The sequence below is a fragment of the Podarcis filfolensis genome (assembly GCF_964270895.1).
Source record: "Podarcis filfolensis genome assembly, chromosome: 6".
Lineage (NCBI taxonomy): Eukaryota > Metazoa > Chordata > Lepidosauria > Squamata > Lacertidae > Podarcis > Podarcis filfolensis.
Window position 1 is genome coordinate 78,409,248 of NC_139609.1, and position 19,317 is coordinate 78,428,564.

At 43.9% G+C, this 19,317-nt stretch overlaps 1 protein-coding gene across 5 annotated transcripts in view; it reads left to right on the forward strand.

Annotated features, from left to right (window-relative positions):
• EYA2 (EYA transcriptional coactivator and phosphatase 2) overlaps positions 1–19,317 on the forward strand; it is a 129,405-nt gene that overhangs the window by 32,637 nt on the left and 77,451 nt on the right. For all 5 annotated transcript variants that reach the window (XM_083618787.1, XM_083618789.1, XM_083618785.1 and 2 more), the window contains exon 2: positions 14,572–14,690. In XM_083618787.1, the coding sequence (XP_083474913.1) occupies positions 14,582–14,690 (109 nt within the window). In that variant the 5' untranslated portion in view covers positions 14,572–14,581. The remainder of the gene's footprint in view (positions 1–14,571; positions 14,691–19,317) is intronic.

The window sequence follows — 19,317 nt, forward strand, 5'->3', positions numbered from 1 at the left end:
AAAGCTTTAAAACAAACCCGCAGAAAGAGAATCCCTTAAGAAGGACAAAACTATTAATAGATGGTGATGAGTAAGTAGGAGAACCAGGAGCTTGCAGTCTCTCCTGCTTGTTCCCTCATGCAGTAATGGACTCCCACAGACTTTTCACATTAAGATTTGATGGATGATTGCATGCATTTCAGACTCTCAAGCTGAGGAAATACAGGATAGTGACTTAAAGCGCAATGTCTTAATATCCAGCAGTTCTCTGTGTGGCGTCTTTCACCGAGTAGTTCAAAAGATGTTTGTGCCCTGAAAGTTGTGCTTTTAGTAGCCTGATTCATTGGTAGGCACTGCAAGTCTTCCTCTTACCTCTTTGGGATGGAAATGCGTCTGTAGGCTTGTGCACACAATCTTCCTTGGGCAAAAGAAGGGCGTTTTGGCTTCCAGGACGATTGTGGGATTGATTCAGATAACATGTCCCCTGTGATTCTGTAAGGTGTACCAGTGCCACGTGTCGTTTGTCTGTACCAGAATTTTGAGCGTTGTTTTAGTCATTCTGTTCCTTGCAGAATAGTTAGCCCTCGAAGAGCCTCACAGCAGTGTGTGTGTGTGTAATTAGTAAGCTCTTCCATGCCAGCTTAATATGGAGGAAGGTGCCAAGCAGCCACTTTTCCTGTTGAAGGCGGAGTGAAATTTCTTGTGCAATTCCCTGTCTTTTTGGCAATGGGATGCTTCCCACAACGTTGGAAACTTTGCCAAATCTCAAAACGAGATGGCTTATAGCACATTTTAAATAAATAAATATGCATGATTAGAGTTCTAGGTGCCCAAAGAAATATTTAAATTCTGACTACTTAATATACCAAAAGAAGTAAGAGACAAAACCAAACCCTCAGAAGATTTTGTTGTTGTTTTGTGGTGGGGAATCCAACTGCTGTGTCATGCTTCTTTGTTTCCAAATGTAATTTTGATTCAAACACTTTTGGTCTCTTTGGGTCCTGAGGGCACTGTAAACCTTTTTGGGTGGTTCTTCAGAGTCAGGCTCATTTGCCCACCTCCAGTCTGCAGGGAGCTCACCTGTTCTCCTAGAATTCTCAAAGATTAGGACGCGGGTGGCGCTGTGGGTAAAACCTCAGTGCCTAGGGCTTGCCGATCGCATGGTCGGCGGTTCGAATCCCCGCGGCGGGGTGAGCTCCCGTCGTTCGGTCCCAGCTCCTGCCCACCTAGCAGTTCGAAAGCACTCTTAAGTGCAAGTAGATAAATAGGTACCGCTTTATAGCGGGAAGGTAAACGGCGTTTCCGTGTGCTGCGCTGGTGCCGGCTTGCCAGGGCAGCTTCGTCACGTGGGCCACGTGACCCAGAAGTGTCTCCGGACAGCGCTGGGCCCCGGCCTCTTAAGTGAGATGGGCGCACAACCCTAGAGTCGGACACGACTGGCCCGTACGGGCAGGGGTACCTTTACCTTTATTACATCCACAAGCTCCTTTAGTGCCCTCACCAGGCCCTGGAGATCTGAATTCATTTAAAGTAGCTACTCTAACCTTTACCACCTCTTTTCCTGCCTTGGGCTGCAAAATCCTTCCTTGCATTGTTTATTCTGTTATCACCAGGTTGGGCACTGCTTTCCTTTTGGGTAAAGTAGGTGAGTTCGCCTTCTCTCTGTCACCCAACAGCATTTCTCTGTCTACTCCATGCATAGGGCATATTATTGCTTGTTCTTTCTCTTACTTCAAACATAACTGAAGAAATCGCTTTTATTGTTTTTAACCTCTCTTGCAAGCCTGAGCTCATTCTGAGTTTTAGCCTGCCTGACCTCCTTCCTGGCCACTGTTGGCTACTCGTGTATATGCTTCCATCATTATTTCCCCTTTCTTCCATTTCTTGTTGTTGTTTAGTCGTTTAGTCGTGTCCAACTCTTTGTGACCCCATGGACCAGAGGACGCCAGACACTCCTGTCTTCCACTGCCTCCCCCAGTTTGGTCAAACTCATGTTAGTAGCTTTGAGAACACTGTCCAACCATCTTGTCCTCTGTCGTCCTCGTCTCCTTCTGCCCTCAATCTTTCCCAACATCAGGGTCTTTTCCAGGGAGTCTTCTCTTCTCATGAGGTGGCCAAAGTATTGGAGCCTCAGCTTCAGGATCTGTCCTTCCAGTGAGCACTCAGGGCTGATTTCCTTCAGAATGGATAGGTTTGATCTTCTTGCAGTCCATGGGACTCTCAAGAGTCTCCTCTAACACCATAATTCAAAAGCATCAATTCTTCAGCGATCAGTCTTCTTTATGGCCCAGCTCTCACTTCCATACATCAATACATGCCCTTTTTAAATCTCAGCTTATCTGTAAACTCCTTATGCAGCCATACCAGTTTCTATAGACGCCTCCCACTTTTCTTTCTTGTTGGAATTGCCTGCATTTGTGCCTTCAGTATCTCACTGTGGGATCTCACCCAGTAGTTCATTAAACTTTTTGAAATCGGCCTTCTTCAAGTCCAGAATGCACATTTGACTACACTCAGCTTCCCCTTGCCTCTGTATCATGAAACCCAGGAGGACATGATCACTTCCTCCCAAGGTTCCCAGTGCTTCCACTTTGTCAACCAATTCCTTCCCTGTTGCTGAGGGCCAGGTCCAAGATAGGCAATCCTTATCTTGCATTCATCTCTCTGACAACACTCTTTTTCCCCACTGTGAAAATTGCCATGGGAAAATTTTGTGTAAATGGTCCATCATGCCATATAAGTTGAAACTTGTTCCGCAGTAAATGGCTGGCATAATTTTTATGGGTTCATCTTAAGTACGGTGGTACCTCGGGTTAAGAACTTAATTCGTTCTGGAGGTCTGTTCTTAACCTGAAACTGTTCTTAACCTGAAGCACCACTTTAGCTAATGGAGCCTCCTGCTGCTGCACGATTTCTGTTCTCATTCTGAAGCAAAGTTCTTAACCCGAGGTAATATTTCTGGGTTAGCAGATTCTGTAACCTGAAGCGTATGTAACCTGAAGCATATGTAACCCGAGGTACCGCTGTACAATTATCTTAAGCCATTCACCTGGATGGTTTGACATCATTACTCACAGCCAGGCCTCTCTTCTCCTGAGTGCAAAACATTTCAGCACCAGGCTTCCTGGAAAATGTTTTACCTTGGCTTATTGTTCTAGCTAATGGACCTAGTTTACTGAGCTACTCGTTCTTCATTCCTCTTGGTGCTAAGAAACTTTTCCGTCTCTTCCTGCTCCTCCTAATGACTTAATAATTAAAGAAAAATTAAGGCCACTGGTATTGTTGAGTTTGAAAGCAAATATTCCAAAGACACCTGGACAGGAGAGGAAGTGCAGCATAATTATTAAAATTCTGCTTGCACGTAAAACTTCCATTCGATGTCTACTGTCTACTTCTAAGGTATTTTGGGTCTAATTAGTTGGTTTGTCGACGATAAGTAAGGTTTGCAGGTGTCCATTCCTTGTAAACTTTGGATGTCTAAATACCACTGCTCATTAAAACATAAGGGATGCCCTATTTAATGACAGTATATTTCTATACCAAACTTAAAAGCAACTCGCTACTTTTGAAGTTTTACTGTTTGTGTTTTATGCTACTTTTGTGTTTCTCCAGGGATATTTAATCATCCCCACCCCCCGGCATATAATGCTACCTATACAGTAGATTTCTGTTCTAATGAACAATTAAGGGAGATCTTTTACAAAATTAAGTATGGTGTAGATTGGGAATGGCTGGGAGTGTGTGTATGTGTGTGTGTGTGTGTGTGTGTGAGAGAGAGAGAGAGAGAGAGAGAGAGAGAGAGAGAGAGAGAGAGAGAGAGATCAGCCAAAGAAAGTGGCTGGTAGAAATGTCTGGACTATAATTGGTTATTCTTTTGGGACAGGCATTTGTCTCCTTTAATATAACAACCTTCCCTAGGTCTAGTTTAAAACTGTGAAATATAATGTTAACCAATCAATAAATATGGAACCCTAGGCATTCAGAAAGCAGAAGCTGAAACGTTAATAACTTGTTTACAAGCAAACTGCTTTAATTTCTTCCATTGCATGTTTTAGAAGAAAGTTAAAGAGTCTACAGGATGCAGGTGACGCTGTGGGTTAAACCACAGAGCCTAGGACTTGCCAATCAGAAGGTTGGCAGTTTGAATCCCCGCGCTGGGATGAGCTCCTGTTGGTTGGTCCCTACTCCTGCCCACCTAGCAGTTTGAAAGCACTTCAGAGTGCAAGTAGATAAATAGGTACCACTCCAGTGGGAAGGTAAACAGTATTTCCGTGCACTGCTCTGGTTCTCCAGAAGTGGCTTAGTAATGCTGGCCACATGAGCTGGAAGCTGTACGCCGGCTCCCTCGGCCAATAAAGCGAGATGAGTGCCGCAACCCCAGAGTCGGCCACGACTGGACCTAATGGTCAGGGGTCCCTTTACCTAAAGAGACTACAGTTGGGGAAACAGCTGAAATTGGGGCAAAACCAGTCTCATTATTAGAGATGTGAAGGCCTAGAAAAAAACCAGAAAAATGGAGGGGGGAACCAGGGTTTTTTCCGTTTGTTTGTTTTTTCTGTAAAAAAAAAAGGGGGGACGGCTTTGGGGGGGACGAAAAGACACACAAAACTGGTTTTCCCCCCATTTTCCCCAGGTTTTTCCCCAGGCCTTCCCATCTCTACTCATTACTGACAGTTGTGTCACCATGCCAATAGTCCCTTTCACTTCTGTGGTCTTCCCAATTGCTCCATAGAAGTCAATTGTTATGCGGCTCTTCTGATGACAGGTGAGGTGAGTGTGTGAAAACCAAGAGAGGCCCTGCTAAGGTGGGATGTGCTAAATGGGAGTGCCATTTCCTCCTCTTCTACCCACTTCCAGCTTAGTTGTTTGAAGGAATGGAATAAAATGCCATATTTTGAAAAAGCAGGGAGGGTTGAGGAGGAAGGCGAGTTGAAGCTTAGTGTTGCACCATGCGATTGATTTTTTTACCATGGGGGGAAAAAGAATGGCAAACAAATCAGGACTATATCTGCTCTAAACTACAACCTCCAATCAGCACTGATCTGGGGCTGATAGGAGTTGTAATTCCAAAACATCTGGAGGGCGCCAGCTTGGCAAAGGCTGATCTAGGTGATTCACAACAGTAACATTAAAAGCATAACCATATGGCCCCTAATAAACTATGGCAGGTGTAGCTAAGCTCAGTGAACGTTGCATGTTGCAGGACTACAATTCCCATCATCCCTGACTATCAACCATGATGGCTGGACTGTAATGGGACCTGAGGGCACAATTTCATTTACCTCTGGAGTATGCATCAGAAAGCTGAGGACTATTTTCTAAATTGAATTACCAAGTGTTGCTTTTAGAATAAAGAAACTGAACTTATTTTGGTAGTTTTAGCATTCACATCTTTTTTTAATATAGTCACAAATACAATGTCTTTCTTGTGTCCTTTTTTTGTCATTGATGGATATTCACACCACCAGCTCTTCCCCCTTGTAACAGACTTCATTTTATTTTCCTGAGCTAGATGTTATTGGGGAGGGAAACCGTGTCTTTTCCCCTAGCCTGTCCATATTTATTATCTCACCTTACTAATACGATTGCCACTCAGTGTTTTAAAGTTTTAGATGCCCCCCCTCCCCGATCCTTTCTTTTCCTCCTCCTTACCAAGGAAGGATCTGACTTACTGAATGCTTAAGAGAATCAGCATCTGCTTCTTACCCTGAGGCCTGAACACAGCATTAACAAAGAACTTATCAAACCCAAAAATCTGATGGGGTTTTAAGTTTGGTCATGTCAGCAGTAGACAGCTAGTGCTCAGGAGTATAAACAGTCTGTGGAACTGTGCCCGGGGGGTCACCTTGGAGGAAGGGGGGGTCATTGTCATTGTGATAAATGGTTAGTTTTGCAAAATGAGCATTTACTCCAGTTCAGGTTTGGGGGGTTTTTTTGGAAAAACATTCCGAAAAGAATAGCTTCTACACAGTGTTCACATAGCAGATATGTTTGTTGTTTGTACAACAAGGCTGCATCTCAGTGGTAGATCACATGCTTGGCATGCAGAAGATCCCAAATTCGATTCCCTGATGCTTCCAGGTAAGCCTGGGGAAGACTCCGTCATGAAATCTTGGAGAGAATACATATATTTCAGCATGTACTAGAGAACTTTCATTACAGCTAACAGAGAGATGGTACCCAATGCTGTTGTATATAAACTCTGGGTCTTCATTTATGTGCTTGGGGTGGGTGGGCATCACACAGTAGGCAGAGCTAAAGTGGCATCAAAAAGTAAAGTAGCTTGTAAACAATGGCAAAGAGTAAAGTAGCCTCCAAAAAATAGCTTCATTTGACTGATCTACTGAGCAAAGCATAGCATTGAATAGCTGCAAAAAAAAAAGGGCTGAAATTCAGCTGGTGAAGCTTTTTTTTTTTTTAGGCATGGAGAAACTTTGTACTGGTTGCATTCAGCAGTGAAATTTACTGCTGTAAATTTGCATTGCATTTATCTAGCCTTGGGACTTGTGAGACGTTCAATCCAGGCTCTGTTTTCTGATACTATGGTACCTGCAGTAGCCCTAGCTGTGGGTTTGGCATGGTCAACACAAGCAGTTGAATCCCAAGGCAACTTGATCTGGATTCCAATATATGAAAAAATCCTGTGTGTTTATTAGTACAAGTCAGGTAATTTACTATAAGGCAAATAAAATCTCCTGTTGTGTATCGCAGGATGACTTTTAATTATGAAATGACAGGATGTTTTACTAGTCCTGCAAAGTTTGCTTTTATAGCATTTAAATGAAAAATGTTCTGGGGAGGCACAAAGTTTGGGGCTCTTGGGTTTAATTTCCAGTTCTGCTGTTGACTTGCTGTGTGACCTGGGACAAGGTACTTCAATACATAATTCCAGAGCCAGAGGCTAATGACTTTGTACTTGCATATAAATTATGTAGCTTAGTGAATATAAATGAAACTAGATAGCAAAGTGCATCTGAATTCAATTATCTGCAGACAAAATTGTTTGCAATGGGATGTGCCCGTACCTGCCATTTTTAATTTATATAACTTCTGCCTATTCAATGGTAGTTTCCATGTTTGCTTAAATCATCGAAGTTCCTGCTTTGACTCATTTTCTCAGTCACAGGTTTTCATCAGTACGCCTGATTCTGCTAATGGGTCTCTGATTTCACATTGGAATCTTATCCTTTTCAGTCAAAAGCCACTCCAGGAACACGCCCCCCCCCTTGCCTGCTCCTCTATATAGTATCCCTAGTAAAATAGCCACCAAATAATTATCACTAGAAGCAGAAATTGATGGTCATGTTAATACTTCGTTGCTTATTTCCATAGTCAGTCTCTGACCTTATTTTAGTATATCATGCACTTGTGGATTTGGGGGTGCAGTGCAAGTAGAATGATGGCCCACTTAGGATTTTGTAAGCTGAAAGACTGCATGTCTCATTCAAGTATTTGAGCTGCCTTAGGCTGCAGCCATAGAATAATAGAATTTGAAGGGACCACAAGGGGCATCTAGTCCAACCCCCTGCAATGCAGGAATCTTTTGCCCAACGTGGAGCTCGAACCCACAAGGTTAAGAGTCTCATGCTCTACCAACTAAGCTTATCCTGTATGAGCTTATTTTGAAATGAACCCCATTGAACTCAATAGGGCTTACTTCGTGCATAGGTTCAGGGTGCTGATGGGTTTAGATCAGGGATGAGGGAGCTGCAGCCTTCCAGATGTTGCTGAACTACAACTCTTGACCATTTCCATTATAGCTGGGGTAGATGGAGATTGGGATCCAACAAGATATGAAGGGCCATTGCAGCACGTTATACATAGGGCTGCCTCTGAAGACAGTTCAGAAACTTCAGCTGGTGCAGAATTTGGCAGCCAGGTTGCTCACTGGGGCAAGACAGTTGAAGCATATTGCACTGATCCTGACCTGACTGCATTGGCTACCAATTAGTTTCCTGGCCCAATTCAAAGTGCTGGTTTTGACCTATAAAGCCTTAAGCGGCTCAGGACCACAGTACCCCAAGAACCACCTCTCCCCATACAAACTGTTCTAGATCCTGTCTGATGTTCTTCTTCATGTGGCTCTGTGAGAGGTCCGGAGGGTGGCAACACGAGAACGGGCCTTTTCTGTGGTGGCTCCCCATTTGTGGAATGCTATCCCCAGGGAGGCTCACCTAGCGCCTTTAATACATATCTCTAGACACCAGGCAAAAACGTTTCTCTATAACCAGGCCTTGGGCTGATTAACATTCATTGAATGTGTTTGTGGGAGGGGGGTTATTAATTTGCTTTTGCTTTTGTTTTATTGTGTATTTTGTGTTCTCATCTTGTATTTTTATGTTGTGAACCAGCCTGTGATCCTTGGATGAAGGGCAGTATACAAATTTAATAAATAAAAGATAATAATAGAAAGCGCTTGCTTCACCTCTCCATTTCTCCATTCCACTAAATTGAGGCAAACATCAGCTTTCAGGATGGGGTGATTGTTAGTGGAAAACAGCACAGGGAGAAGGTATGACTACCTTTTCCCCATGGTGTGGTCCCAATCCAGATTTTTCTCCCCATAACTTTTTTTTGTAAATGAAGATGTATGGCCAGTTGCAAGTTGTGATTCAGAGATGTGTGCCTCTTGTTTGACCATGCACAAACCATGTGTTTGTTAATGTTGGGTATCAATCACAAAGGCATATTCATTGTGCTTGCTAGCTCAGTTTTGTTTACAGCAGCATTCTTCAACCTTGGGTCACTAAACGTTTGTTGGACCACACATCCCATCATCCATGGCCATTGGCCAAGTTAGCAAGGAATGGTGGGAGTTGTAGTCCAAAAGCATCTGGGGACCCAGAGTGGAAGAACGGTCTATAGTGACTGGCAGTGGTCCTCCAAGGTTTCAGTCTTTTACAGCCTAAGCTGAAGATGCTCGGATTGAAGCAGAGACTTCCTTCATGCAAGGCATATTCTCTTCCTGCCACCAAACTGCACTGCTTCTGCTGCGGGGCCAGTGTGAGAGTGAGTGCACATTTAAACTTCTCCTGGAATGTACGGAAAGCTTCCATAGGAAATGGCTTTCCCCATGGCCTACCCTGTCCTGCATTGACTAGGCCGGGGTGGCTACCTGTGGCCCTCCAGATCTTACAAGTCCCACCATACCTGAACATCAGTGTTCGAAATTTGCCAGGCACATTTTGCACCTGGCTATTGACCACTTGCGACCAAGTGAAGATGCCTGGGCCTGACTTCTCCACCATCTGGAGGTGCATGCCTGGGGATCCTTGGATCTTGACTGTTTTCACACACTAGCGACACACCCTATAGAATTAGATCCATGATATTTTATCTGCACAATCAAAATGAATTTCAGGAACCAAAAAGTCGTATTGAAAAATACAACTTTTGAGCTGTCTGGCCCAAAAATGGCAACTAGGCCATTTTGGTGACTGTAACTCTGGTTCAAGGAGCCATTTGACACCTAACCTAAATATCTGAGTTTCTAACACTGCTGAACATTGACCATGCTCACTGGGGCAGATGGAGTTGGAGACCAACATTACCTGGAGGTCCACAGGTCAGCAGTCACTGGAGAAGACCTGATTCTTAGGTAATAGGAGCAACTCTGTGTATAGCTCCTAGAAACGAAGTTTCGTTTGTCTGTCCGCTTTAGGAACTGGAAAATAGGAGGATGTCTCTCCAAAACAAAATACTTTGTTGTTGTTTAGTCATTTAGTCGTGTCCGACTCTTCATGACCCCATGGACCAGAGCACGCCAGACACTTCTGTCTTCTACTGCCTCCCGCAGTTTGGTCAAACTCATGTTGGTAGCTTCAAGAACACTGTCCAATCATCTCGTCCTCTGCCGTCCCCTTCTCCTTGTGCCAACATCAGGGTCTTTTCCAGGGAGTCTTCTCATGAGGTGGCCAAAGTATTGGAGCCTCAGCTTCAGGATCTGTCCTTCCAGTGAGCGCTCAGGGCTGATTTCCTTAAGAATGAATAGGTTTGATCTTCTTGCAGTCCATGGGACTCTCAAGAGTCTCCTCCAGCACCATAATTCAAAAGCATCAATTCTTTGGTGATCAGCCTTCTTTATGGTCCAGCTCTCACTTCCATACATCACTACTGGGAAAACCATAGCTTTAACTATACGGACCTTTGTTGGCAAGGTGATGTCTCTGCATTTTAAGATGCTGTCTAGGTTTGTCATTGCTTTTCTCCCAAGAAGCAGGCTTAGTTATTGCTAACTTACCCTCTCTCTCTGTCTGCATTCTCCATGGCTGCTGCTATGCCAGCTGCTACCTTTCTGCTTTGAATGTTAGATCTTTATCTCTGAGTAGGTAGTTGTCTGCAGCTTAGGTAGCTGAACAAAAGCTCACAGGGGTAAATAGAAAGGTGAGCTGGTTCAGGCCCTGACTTGGAACCTTCCATATGCTTTTAATCCGTTAGCAGCAGTGGGAGCCTTTTGAAGTCTTCCCCCCTCCCCTCTTCCACTTCCCCTACTGCCCAGCTGTCATCTCCCAAGTTCTGCTCCCTGACACTGCTGCAGAGCACTCTTCTGAAAGCACAGTCATGCTTTTGCCTTAATGCTGTAGCCTCGGGGGACGCGGAGTGACGACAGGGCTAACAAATGGTGCAATCTGCTCTGTACAGCTGTGAAAAGGAAAGCAGAATTGGGGGAGACAATGCATGTCTAGATCTTTTCCTGTGCAGCTTGCATTGGGCCCATCTCTGTTGTTACACGGCAGACTCTGGCATATCCCAGCAATGCAAAGCAAAGAGATCCACGATATATGGTTCGTTTTATTTGCGACTGTGCATAGTGAGGGGATGACTTACTGCAGAGCCATGTAAAAAACTGTCCAGCGCTGAAAGCCAGAAAAATGCAGAGTTAGATGTGGAATGCTTCTTAGCAATGTGCAGACAGAATGCTTTTGGGGAAGGGCCATAGCTCAGTAGCAGATTATCCACTGTGCATGCAGAAGATCCCAGGTTCAGTTCTCAGCATCTGCAGGTTAGGCTGGGTGAGTTTCTTGCCTGAAACCCTGGAGATCATCTGCTGGTCAGTATAGACAATACTGAGCTAAATGGAGCAATGATCTGAGTCACTATAAGGCTGCTTCCTAAGTCCCTATGTTCTCTTCGTCACTGCCTCACAGGGGGCAACAATTTCATATTGGTATGGCAAAGTTTGCCATATTGCACTCTCAGACTTCCCAACTCAGGATTTCTATGTGGACAAACAAGAATGGACAATTTTGCAGTGCCATGATATGGCTTTAATACCTGCTGCAACAACAGGAGTAATGACATTGGACCCCTGTCACAATAATGCCAACATTTGGAATGCTCAAAAGCATAATTGGACTTTGGTACCTGCTTGCCTGATTTAGTGATGTGATGGTCCATTCTACCTTTCTAAGAGCTATGAATGAGCCACCATTGTTCTTCAGATTTCTCAGTTTAAGTGTCACGGGAGAACTTGGTTGTTTGTCCAGGAGGGAGCAAGATATTTTCAAGGTTTTAAGTTTTGTACTTGTAGAACTAAGGAAACAGGATAAACAAAACAAAATGTAAATAACTGCAGAACTCTGTGTATTTCTGAGACCGGGGCGGGGGGGGGGGGCGGGGAGGATTTCCAAAGCAGTGGATGTGTCCTGTCACACAGACTTGAATCTCTGCACTTTGCTTCTTCTTTACGTTCATCCCTGACTTACCTTTTCAAGAACAGGGTCAATGGAACCTCAGTTGTCCTTTTAATATTAAGCTACATAAATCCAGTAGGCCCTGTTCATATGGTGAAGAATTCAGGCATGTACCAATGCTGTCCATAATATAAGCAAATATAAAATGATATAGCAAATATATCTGGGTCTGTGGACAATACAATCAGTGTTATAACTGCAGTCCATAACACAACTGATGTTTACCTTAAGAGAGCCAATATGGCGTAACAGGGAAAGACTGTTGGATGTGAGCCAGTTCATGTGTTGAACTGACACAATTTTACTAGTTCTTCAGAGCTCACCACCACCACCACTGAAGTTTCACTAGGCTTTTCCTAACGCTTTATTTCTAGAATGTTCTGCAATCGTATTGACATCCTCAGTGCTCAGAACCTAACTGGCACTTGTTTATTTATTTTTTTGCAGTGACCTTGTAAGAATAAGTTTCTCTATTCCTGATGTCTGCTGGCATCACTAAACAATCCTTTATTCCATACAAAACCCTCCGCTTATTGTTGTAGCAGCAGAATCAACGAGTTTCCTGGTGAACTTTGCATTGATCACCTTTCATCAAAGCTTTTTTTGTAAAAAGAGAGAAAGAAAGAAAGAAAGAAAGAAAGAAAGAGAAAGAAAGAAAAAGCAACCACCTTGAATGGGCAGCATAACATGAGATCTTGAAAATGTCAAGCTATTAAGAGTAACAGTAGTCTGGGGGAAATCCCATGAATACTATTGACACCTTTTAAATGAGGATTTAAAATAAATTTGTGAATTACAAGGAGACTTCAACTTTTCACAGTGGTCACCCTTAACTACTGTTTTAGGAGATCCTGATTAGAGGGGCCATGATTTGGCTAACACTTGGGGGAGATTGGGGATGCGGACTTGTGAATTTCTTTAAGTTGGAAGTCAGGAGGAGATCAGAAGGTCTTGCTCCCATCTTTTCCTAATATTTCGAGCTTTGGTAGACTTCTGGATATTCATATTATTGTAAATTGCTTTGGGATGCCCCACAGGAAGTGATTCATAAATGAAAATAATAAGTTGGTTATCATTTTTAGACCTGCAATAATCATGCTAAACTGGATGACTAAAACCAACAAACCAATTCAAGGTCTTTGGACTTCGCTAAATGGACTCACTCAACAGTAACTGTACTCACAGCTTCAGGAACGCGGGTGGCACTGTGGTCTAAACCACTGAGCCTCTTGGGCTTGCCGATCGGAAGTTCGACGGTTCGAATCCATGTGACAGTGCTGAGCTCCCATTGCTCTGTCCCAGCTTCTGCCAACCTAGCAGTTCAAAAGCACACCAGTGCAAGTAGATAAATAGGTACCATTGTGGCTGGAAGTTGAATGGCGTTTCCATGCGCTCTGGCTTCCATCACGGTGTCCCATTGCGCCAGTAGCGATTTAGTCATGATCCATATGACCCAGAAAGTTGTCTGTGGACTAAACGCCAGCTCCCTCGGCCTGAAACGAGATGAGTGCTGCAACCCCATAGTCGCCTTTGACTGGACTTAACCGTCCAGGGTCCTTTACCTTTACCTTTTACCTTACTCAAAGCTTCGTACAGTGTTTGGTGCCATTCCCTAGTCCAAATCCAGCCCTCAGTTGGTACCAGGTAGTACCATCTGATCCTATTTCCTATAGGGGTAGTCATGTGTTCTGCTTTCCAAAGGATGATCCTCTATTTAAAATGCCTTCCATTCTAAGCCCAGTTTAAAGACAAAGAATCGTAAGAGGGGAGAGAGTTTTGAAGTTGCCTGTTAACAGCACCCGAACAGCAGATTGATCAGGCACATAGGTCATGCAGTCACAGCTTTCCCCACAAAGCATTTCTGTTTAAATTATAGTAATTATTTCTGAATCTGCCTCTGTGCATATGATAAATTTGTGCCCTCATTAATTGGTGATGTGTTTCCTCTTTTGGGGAGAACCATAAGTGGCCATACTAATTTGTTAATTTTAATAGAGGAAGCATCGAGAGAGGGATAGCAATGACTGTGACCGTGAGAATTCAGAGAACCAACTTGGTCCAGGATACAACAACTACTCCCCAATCATTCTCCACTCCATCCTCAAAGTGCACCTGCAAGTAAACGTAATTGTTAACTAGGGGGCTGGTGTGCAGTTAGCTTCATCTGAAGATTTCAGTTTTCCTTAGCAAAGAATATGTGAGGCACCAGCTTGCTCCAAATCAGCTAACTTTAGAAGTCTCTTCTGTATGATTTGCCATCAAGCAAACTGATCACAGAAATGCAATGACTTTCAGCAAGCAAGTCTCTTAATGCATTTGGCTGCAATCCTGTGAAAGCTAAAGTCTCCTTAAATCCCGTTGATTTTTACACTATTTAAGCACTCTGTGTGCAGTATTGCTGACATTAAGATTAAAGAGGACATACCCCATGTAACAGCTTCTTCCCCTTCAATATTCCATAACTGTGTAATGCTGTTGAGTGTCTCCTGTTTCCATTCTTGCTGCAAAACATTTCTGTGACTCAGAATCTTATCCAGAGCCACTGTGCACATTGGAAAGTGATGACAATCCTAAAACGCGTTGCTTGTTCTTCATGGTGTTTTAAGAAACACATAAATGTAATCTTCTGATGGCAACATCCAGGATGAGCGGGAAAGCATTTAATCAGATGGGCGTAATCTCCAAGGGAAGCGACTGCTTGGTTTTTAATTCCGCATTTTCCCTTCGCCGAAAACTTTTTGCGTGAATGTTGTTTATGTAGAATTTATATGAAGCCAGGGTTTTGGAAATCAGCTTTAATATTTACTCCTAGGGAGAGAAAAAATTGGAATCATTAGCGAGCATGCATAATTAATGAATAAATTATCTGAGTTTTCCCCCACCCTTTGTTTTCCTCCAGGTATAAGGAAATGCTAGATCTAGTGACATCACCCAGCTTGACTGTAAATAGAGAACACCCTGACATTCTGAAGCTTAACCTTTCTAACACTTATGCCACGGTTCCAGATGACATAGAAGGTAAGCTGACAGTTCTTGTTCATGGTTTATTAACTTTAGACGCCTAGCCATGGGTGTGTGTGTAGAGTAGGGGGGTGGAACCAGGGCAAACAGACATATGGCCTTGGCTTGTATGAATCAGGGCTTGGACTTTTGCCCTTAAATGCATCAGTCCAAACCTACTGGATTTCATATTGATTGCATTGGCAGTGATTTCAGTTTTGTGATTCCGTTTTGGATGAGGAAGATGTTCGGACGGTGCTGCAGCTTAATGATGGGATGTAAGATTTGCATGCATCCAGGTTCAATTTTCTCCTCTTTCCCTATAGCATTTCCTTTTAAAATACGAGGAAGGGAAGGAAATCAGCCCAGGTACTGCAGTGGTGCTAACATTTGGGGTTGACAACAGTGCGCCAAGATGAACCATTGGTCCAATAAGGATTATTTTCGATATTGCTTTTGTTTCCTTGTACCTTTTGAAGCACTTAGAGAAAACAGCAGTGTCAGAATAGTCAGCGTGGATGTGAGGAATCGATAGACCAGCTTCAAAGTGCTTTCCTGGTTGCACATGCTAGGTGTGGGTCTGACTATTTTGATACTACCCTGGCTTGTCGCCGTTTTCTCCTATCTGACCTACTTGCATCTTTAATGACATCTTTAATTATTTTCTAATTGAACTTAGAAAGGAAATGGGTTTGAAGAGTGTATTTTGCTCACCTTGGTCCTAATCTTTCCAATTTGGGCCTTGGGCTTTATAAGATAAGGACCCCTGGATTACGCGGGTGGCGCTGTGGGTTAAACCACAGAGCCTAGGACTTGCTGATCAGAAGGTCAGCAGTTTGAATCCCCATGACAGGGTGAGCTTCCATTGTTCGGTCCCTGCTCCTGCCAACCTGGCAGTTCGAAATCACAAAGTGCAAGTAGATAAATAGGTACCACTCCGGTGGGAAGGTAAACGGCGTTTCTCTGTGCTGCTTTGGTTCGCCAGAAGCGGCTTAGTCATGCTGGCCACATGACCCGGAAGCTGTACGCCGGCTCCCTCGGCCAATAAAGCGAGATGAGCACCACAACCCCAGAGTCGGCCACGACTGGACCTAATGGGCAGGGGTCCCTTTACCTTTAAAGGACCCCTGGATGGTTAAGTCCAGTCAAAGGTGACTATGGGTGCGGCGCTCATCTCGCTTTCAGGCCGAGGGAGCCAGCATTTGTCCACAGACAGCTTTCCGGGTCATGTGGCCAGCATGACTAAATCGCTACTGGTGCAACCGAACACTGTGATGGAAGCCAGAGCGCATGGACACGTTGTTTACCTTCCCACCACAGTGGTACCTATTTATCTACTCACACTGGCATGCTTTCAAACTACTAGGATTGGCAGGAGCTGGGACAGAGCAACGGGAGCTCACCCCGTTGCAGAGATTTGAACCACTGACCTTGCGATTGACAAGCCCAAGAGGCTCAGTGGTTTAGACCACAGCACCACCCTCTCCAAATGTCCCTACTTACAAGGAATGGTTCCGATTTTGTAGTTCTCTTTCCCCTGGTAATACACAGGTCCTAACTTTTATTTTGGGGGACACGTTTGCATGCCTTTTTGGAAAAGGCCTGTTGACCTCCATGCACTAGTGGTTCCTCAGTTTTAGTTCCCTTACTGCAGGTCTCTAAATGTTAAATCTCAGTGTGTTCACATGCATGCAAAGACAGATGCGCCTAAACACAAAATATGAGTGCACTGCTTCATTGCTATCCACACCTTCCTCTTCTTTCCAGCTTGTAAAACATTGATGAAAGCGTTTCAGTTTTCATCTGTCCTGTTGTGTGTAGCTGGATCCATTGTTGGCTTAAACATCCCTATACCTGCTCGCCGCTGCCTTTCTCGCAGTGTGTAATTCGGGAGTGGGGAACGCACAATTCGTGCAAGGAGTGGTCCCCTTCTTTTCATCCGTGAAGTGTTGGAGGGTGTGCTGCTGTCGCTGCTTTGGTGTTTTAAAGAGCGAAAAGCAGATGCTGACACTGTTATCATTGCAGAATGCTTATTCCCCACCCCCCACCCCTCTCACACACTGTCAAATCTGTGGTCTGAAGTTTCCAACTTGGCAGGTACTAAGGGGTGCATTCTTTTGGTAGTTGAGGTTAGGGGATGGAAACTTATCTGCCTTTCCCAATTCCCATCTTCTCCCTTCACTTGGACAGTATGAAGAAGAAGGGGGGGTGGGGAGAGAATGTTTAAATCTGTTTTTAAAATTATTGGCGGATGATGCCGCTGAACTAGTTTTCGCTAGTACAATTCCAGCTATTGTTTGCTGTGGTCCGGCCTCGGCAATCTTCCTGTTGGAGCGCGGCTGACAGAAGGCACTAGCTTATTAACTGTAGTGATTAACCCTTCACTCGCAGCATCTTTCTTGGGGCTTCTGGGATGCTTAGCAGGCAGGCTCTTGGAGGTGCCAGAGGCAAACCTTGCCAGATGCTAGGATGTGAGCTGGAGAAGCTGTGCCTCCCAGCAGGACCCCATGGGTTGTCTGAGGGTCAAACTACACCGTTGCATTTAATGCATAGCCTGGGGGTGTTGTGTTTGCTTTTTTGTCTTGCTCAGAGGTTAGTGCAGAGCCCCAAACTGGTGCAGGACCAGGAAATGGAACATTTTAATCTTTCCTCCCACCTACCTCTGCCTTTCACTGTTCCAGTCCACAATTGTGTGGACCAGGAAAGCAAAGGTATACCCACTCCCACCCCCACCCCCGCCATTGTAGTCCCCAGTACCCAACCCTGATGCCATCCATGCACTGGGGCGGAATGTCTGAAGCGGGCTGCTTGCTGTATTTGTGTGGGTTCCCCTTGTGGTTTTAGAACTCGGCATGATTAGGGTTCTAAATCGTACAGGCAGCCTATGCAGACCCAGACCCTCAGGGACACAACAAGGGTGTGTGGCAGCAATCACAGACTTATTCTCCCCCCTAAAAAAGACAAACAACCTTGCAGAATTTTAATTGCTATGGAGTAAAATATATATATATTATTTTTAACAACTTTTTAGAAATGTTTTGTTGAAATTAAAATAGCTGAAAGGGATTATGAGTAAATAAAGATGGATATGGCAACAACAACAAAAATCAGAGGCTGATCAGGTATAAAAAGATGAAGCAATTGCCAATTTAAATAACATCGAAAATTGATCCATGCTAATGCTAAATGGGCTTGATCAGTAAATTGGCTAAAACATTTACAATTTAAATTCACATATTTAGTAAGATTGTAAGCTTTTATTTCGTATTCTGGGCTTTATCTTACTGGTTTTCCATATGAAACATTTTTTAAAAAAAAAAATATTATACTTCTTGGTTAAGGGGATGTATCTCTATCGGTTACTGAAGTTGTATTTTTCTTTTATAATTAATAAAGTTAAACAAAAGGTGAGCGCAGAGAATAGAGAGCGAATAAGGCAAGAGCCTATTCATGACATTGGATTCTGTATTGTGTGAATCAAACACAGGGGTGTGCACACAAGCCCTAGCCTCAATTTCCCCATTCACAACAGCTCCACTCCGGCCTATCTGATATCAATGCCTGAAAAAGGATTCAAAGTACGATGAGGTTAATGTGCTGGGAACCCTAATAAGGCATTTGGAACCTTCTTTCAGACCTTTCCTCTCAATACATTAAGGCCTGAAGTTGAGCTTGCACATGTGGGGCTGTTGGGTCGCTGCTTGTATGCATGTCCCTGACCCCTCCCCTCTTTAAGCCCATGTGCCCCCACCTTGAATGCCTGAAGAGGACTAATGGAAATGAGAGAGATGTGAAATTTTAGTATATTCTGGTCATTCAGTCCAGGAACTTTGCTCTCACACTGAGAAATGAAAGGCTAACTGATAACTGATGGATTTCTATAGATGAGGCTCTGTTTAATTCCAAGTAATGATAAAAAGACATTAAAGCATCAAAGGGGAATGAAATCATACTCAGAGAATAATTTTCATGTCAGAACGAGCAAAGTATACAGAAATCTTCTGCAGAAACATGCGCCAGATATTTTGGAAATGTTCTCGCAGGCTTTACAGAATAACAATATTACGTGAGCCCATAGGATTCTTTCTTTATATTTTCAATGTATTTGCATATTTCATTAAATAAAACATGCCGGAGATGTTTAATTCACTATCTTATGAATTGCTGAATAAACTGAAGGTTGTCTCATCTTAGACGACTTCCTAATGAGGACAGTCCTCTTCTGGCTATGGGGGCACATCCTGCTCGGTCGTTGTTCACTCGCCTCATACTATTGAGAGCACAGTAATGTGTACATATTTTTCCTTTAATGTGTGCAAGAAGGTCAGAACCTTCTGTTTTCAGATATGTTACAATGCTGTGTTCCACATAACACCTTCTGGAATGACTCTGTTTGATGGGGGTTCTCTGGACCTCACACAGCGTGGGAATGTCTTCCCCTCCTAAGGCTGTTTTGGTGTTCAGTTCCACCATGCGATTAGAATTGCGCAAACATCTACAACCGTTCATTGCGCGGAGTTCTACATTGCACCAAGGACTTTCACAGGTACAGCAGGCTCCCTCCCCACTGCCAGTGTTCTTCCTCCAACATGTAGTGGGTGGTGGAACTGACAACACAATGAAGGGGACTCAGCTGTCACATTCC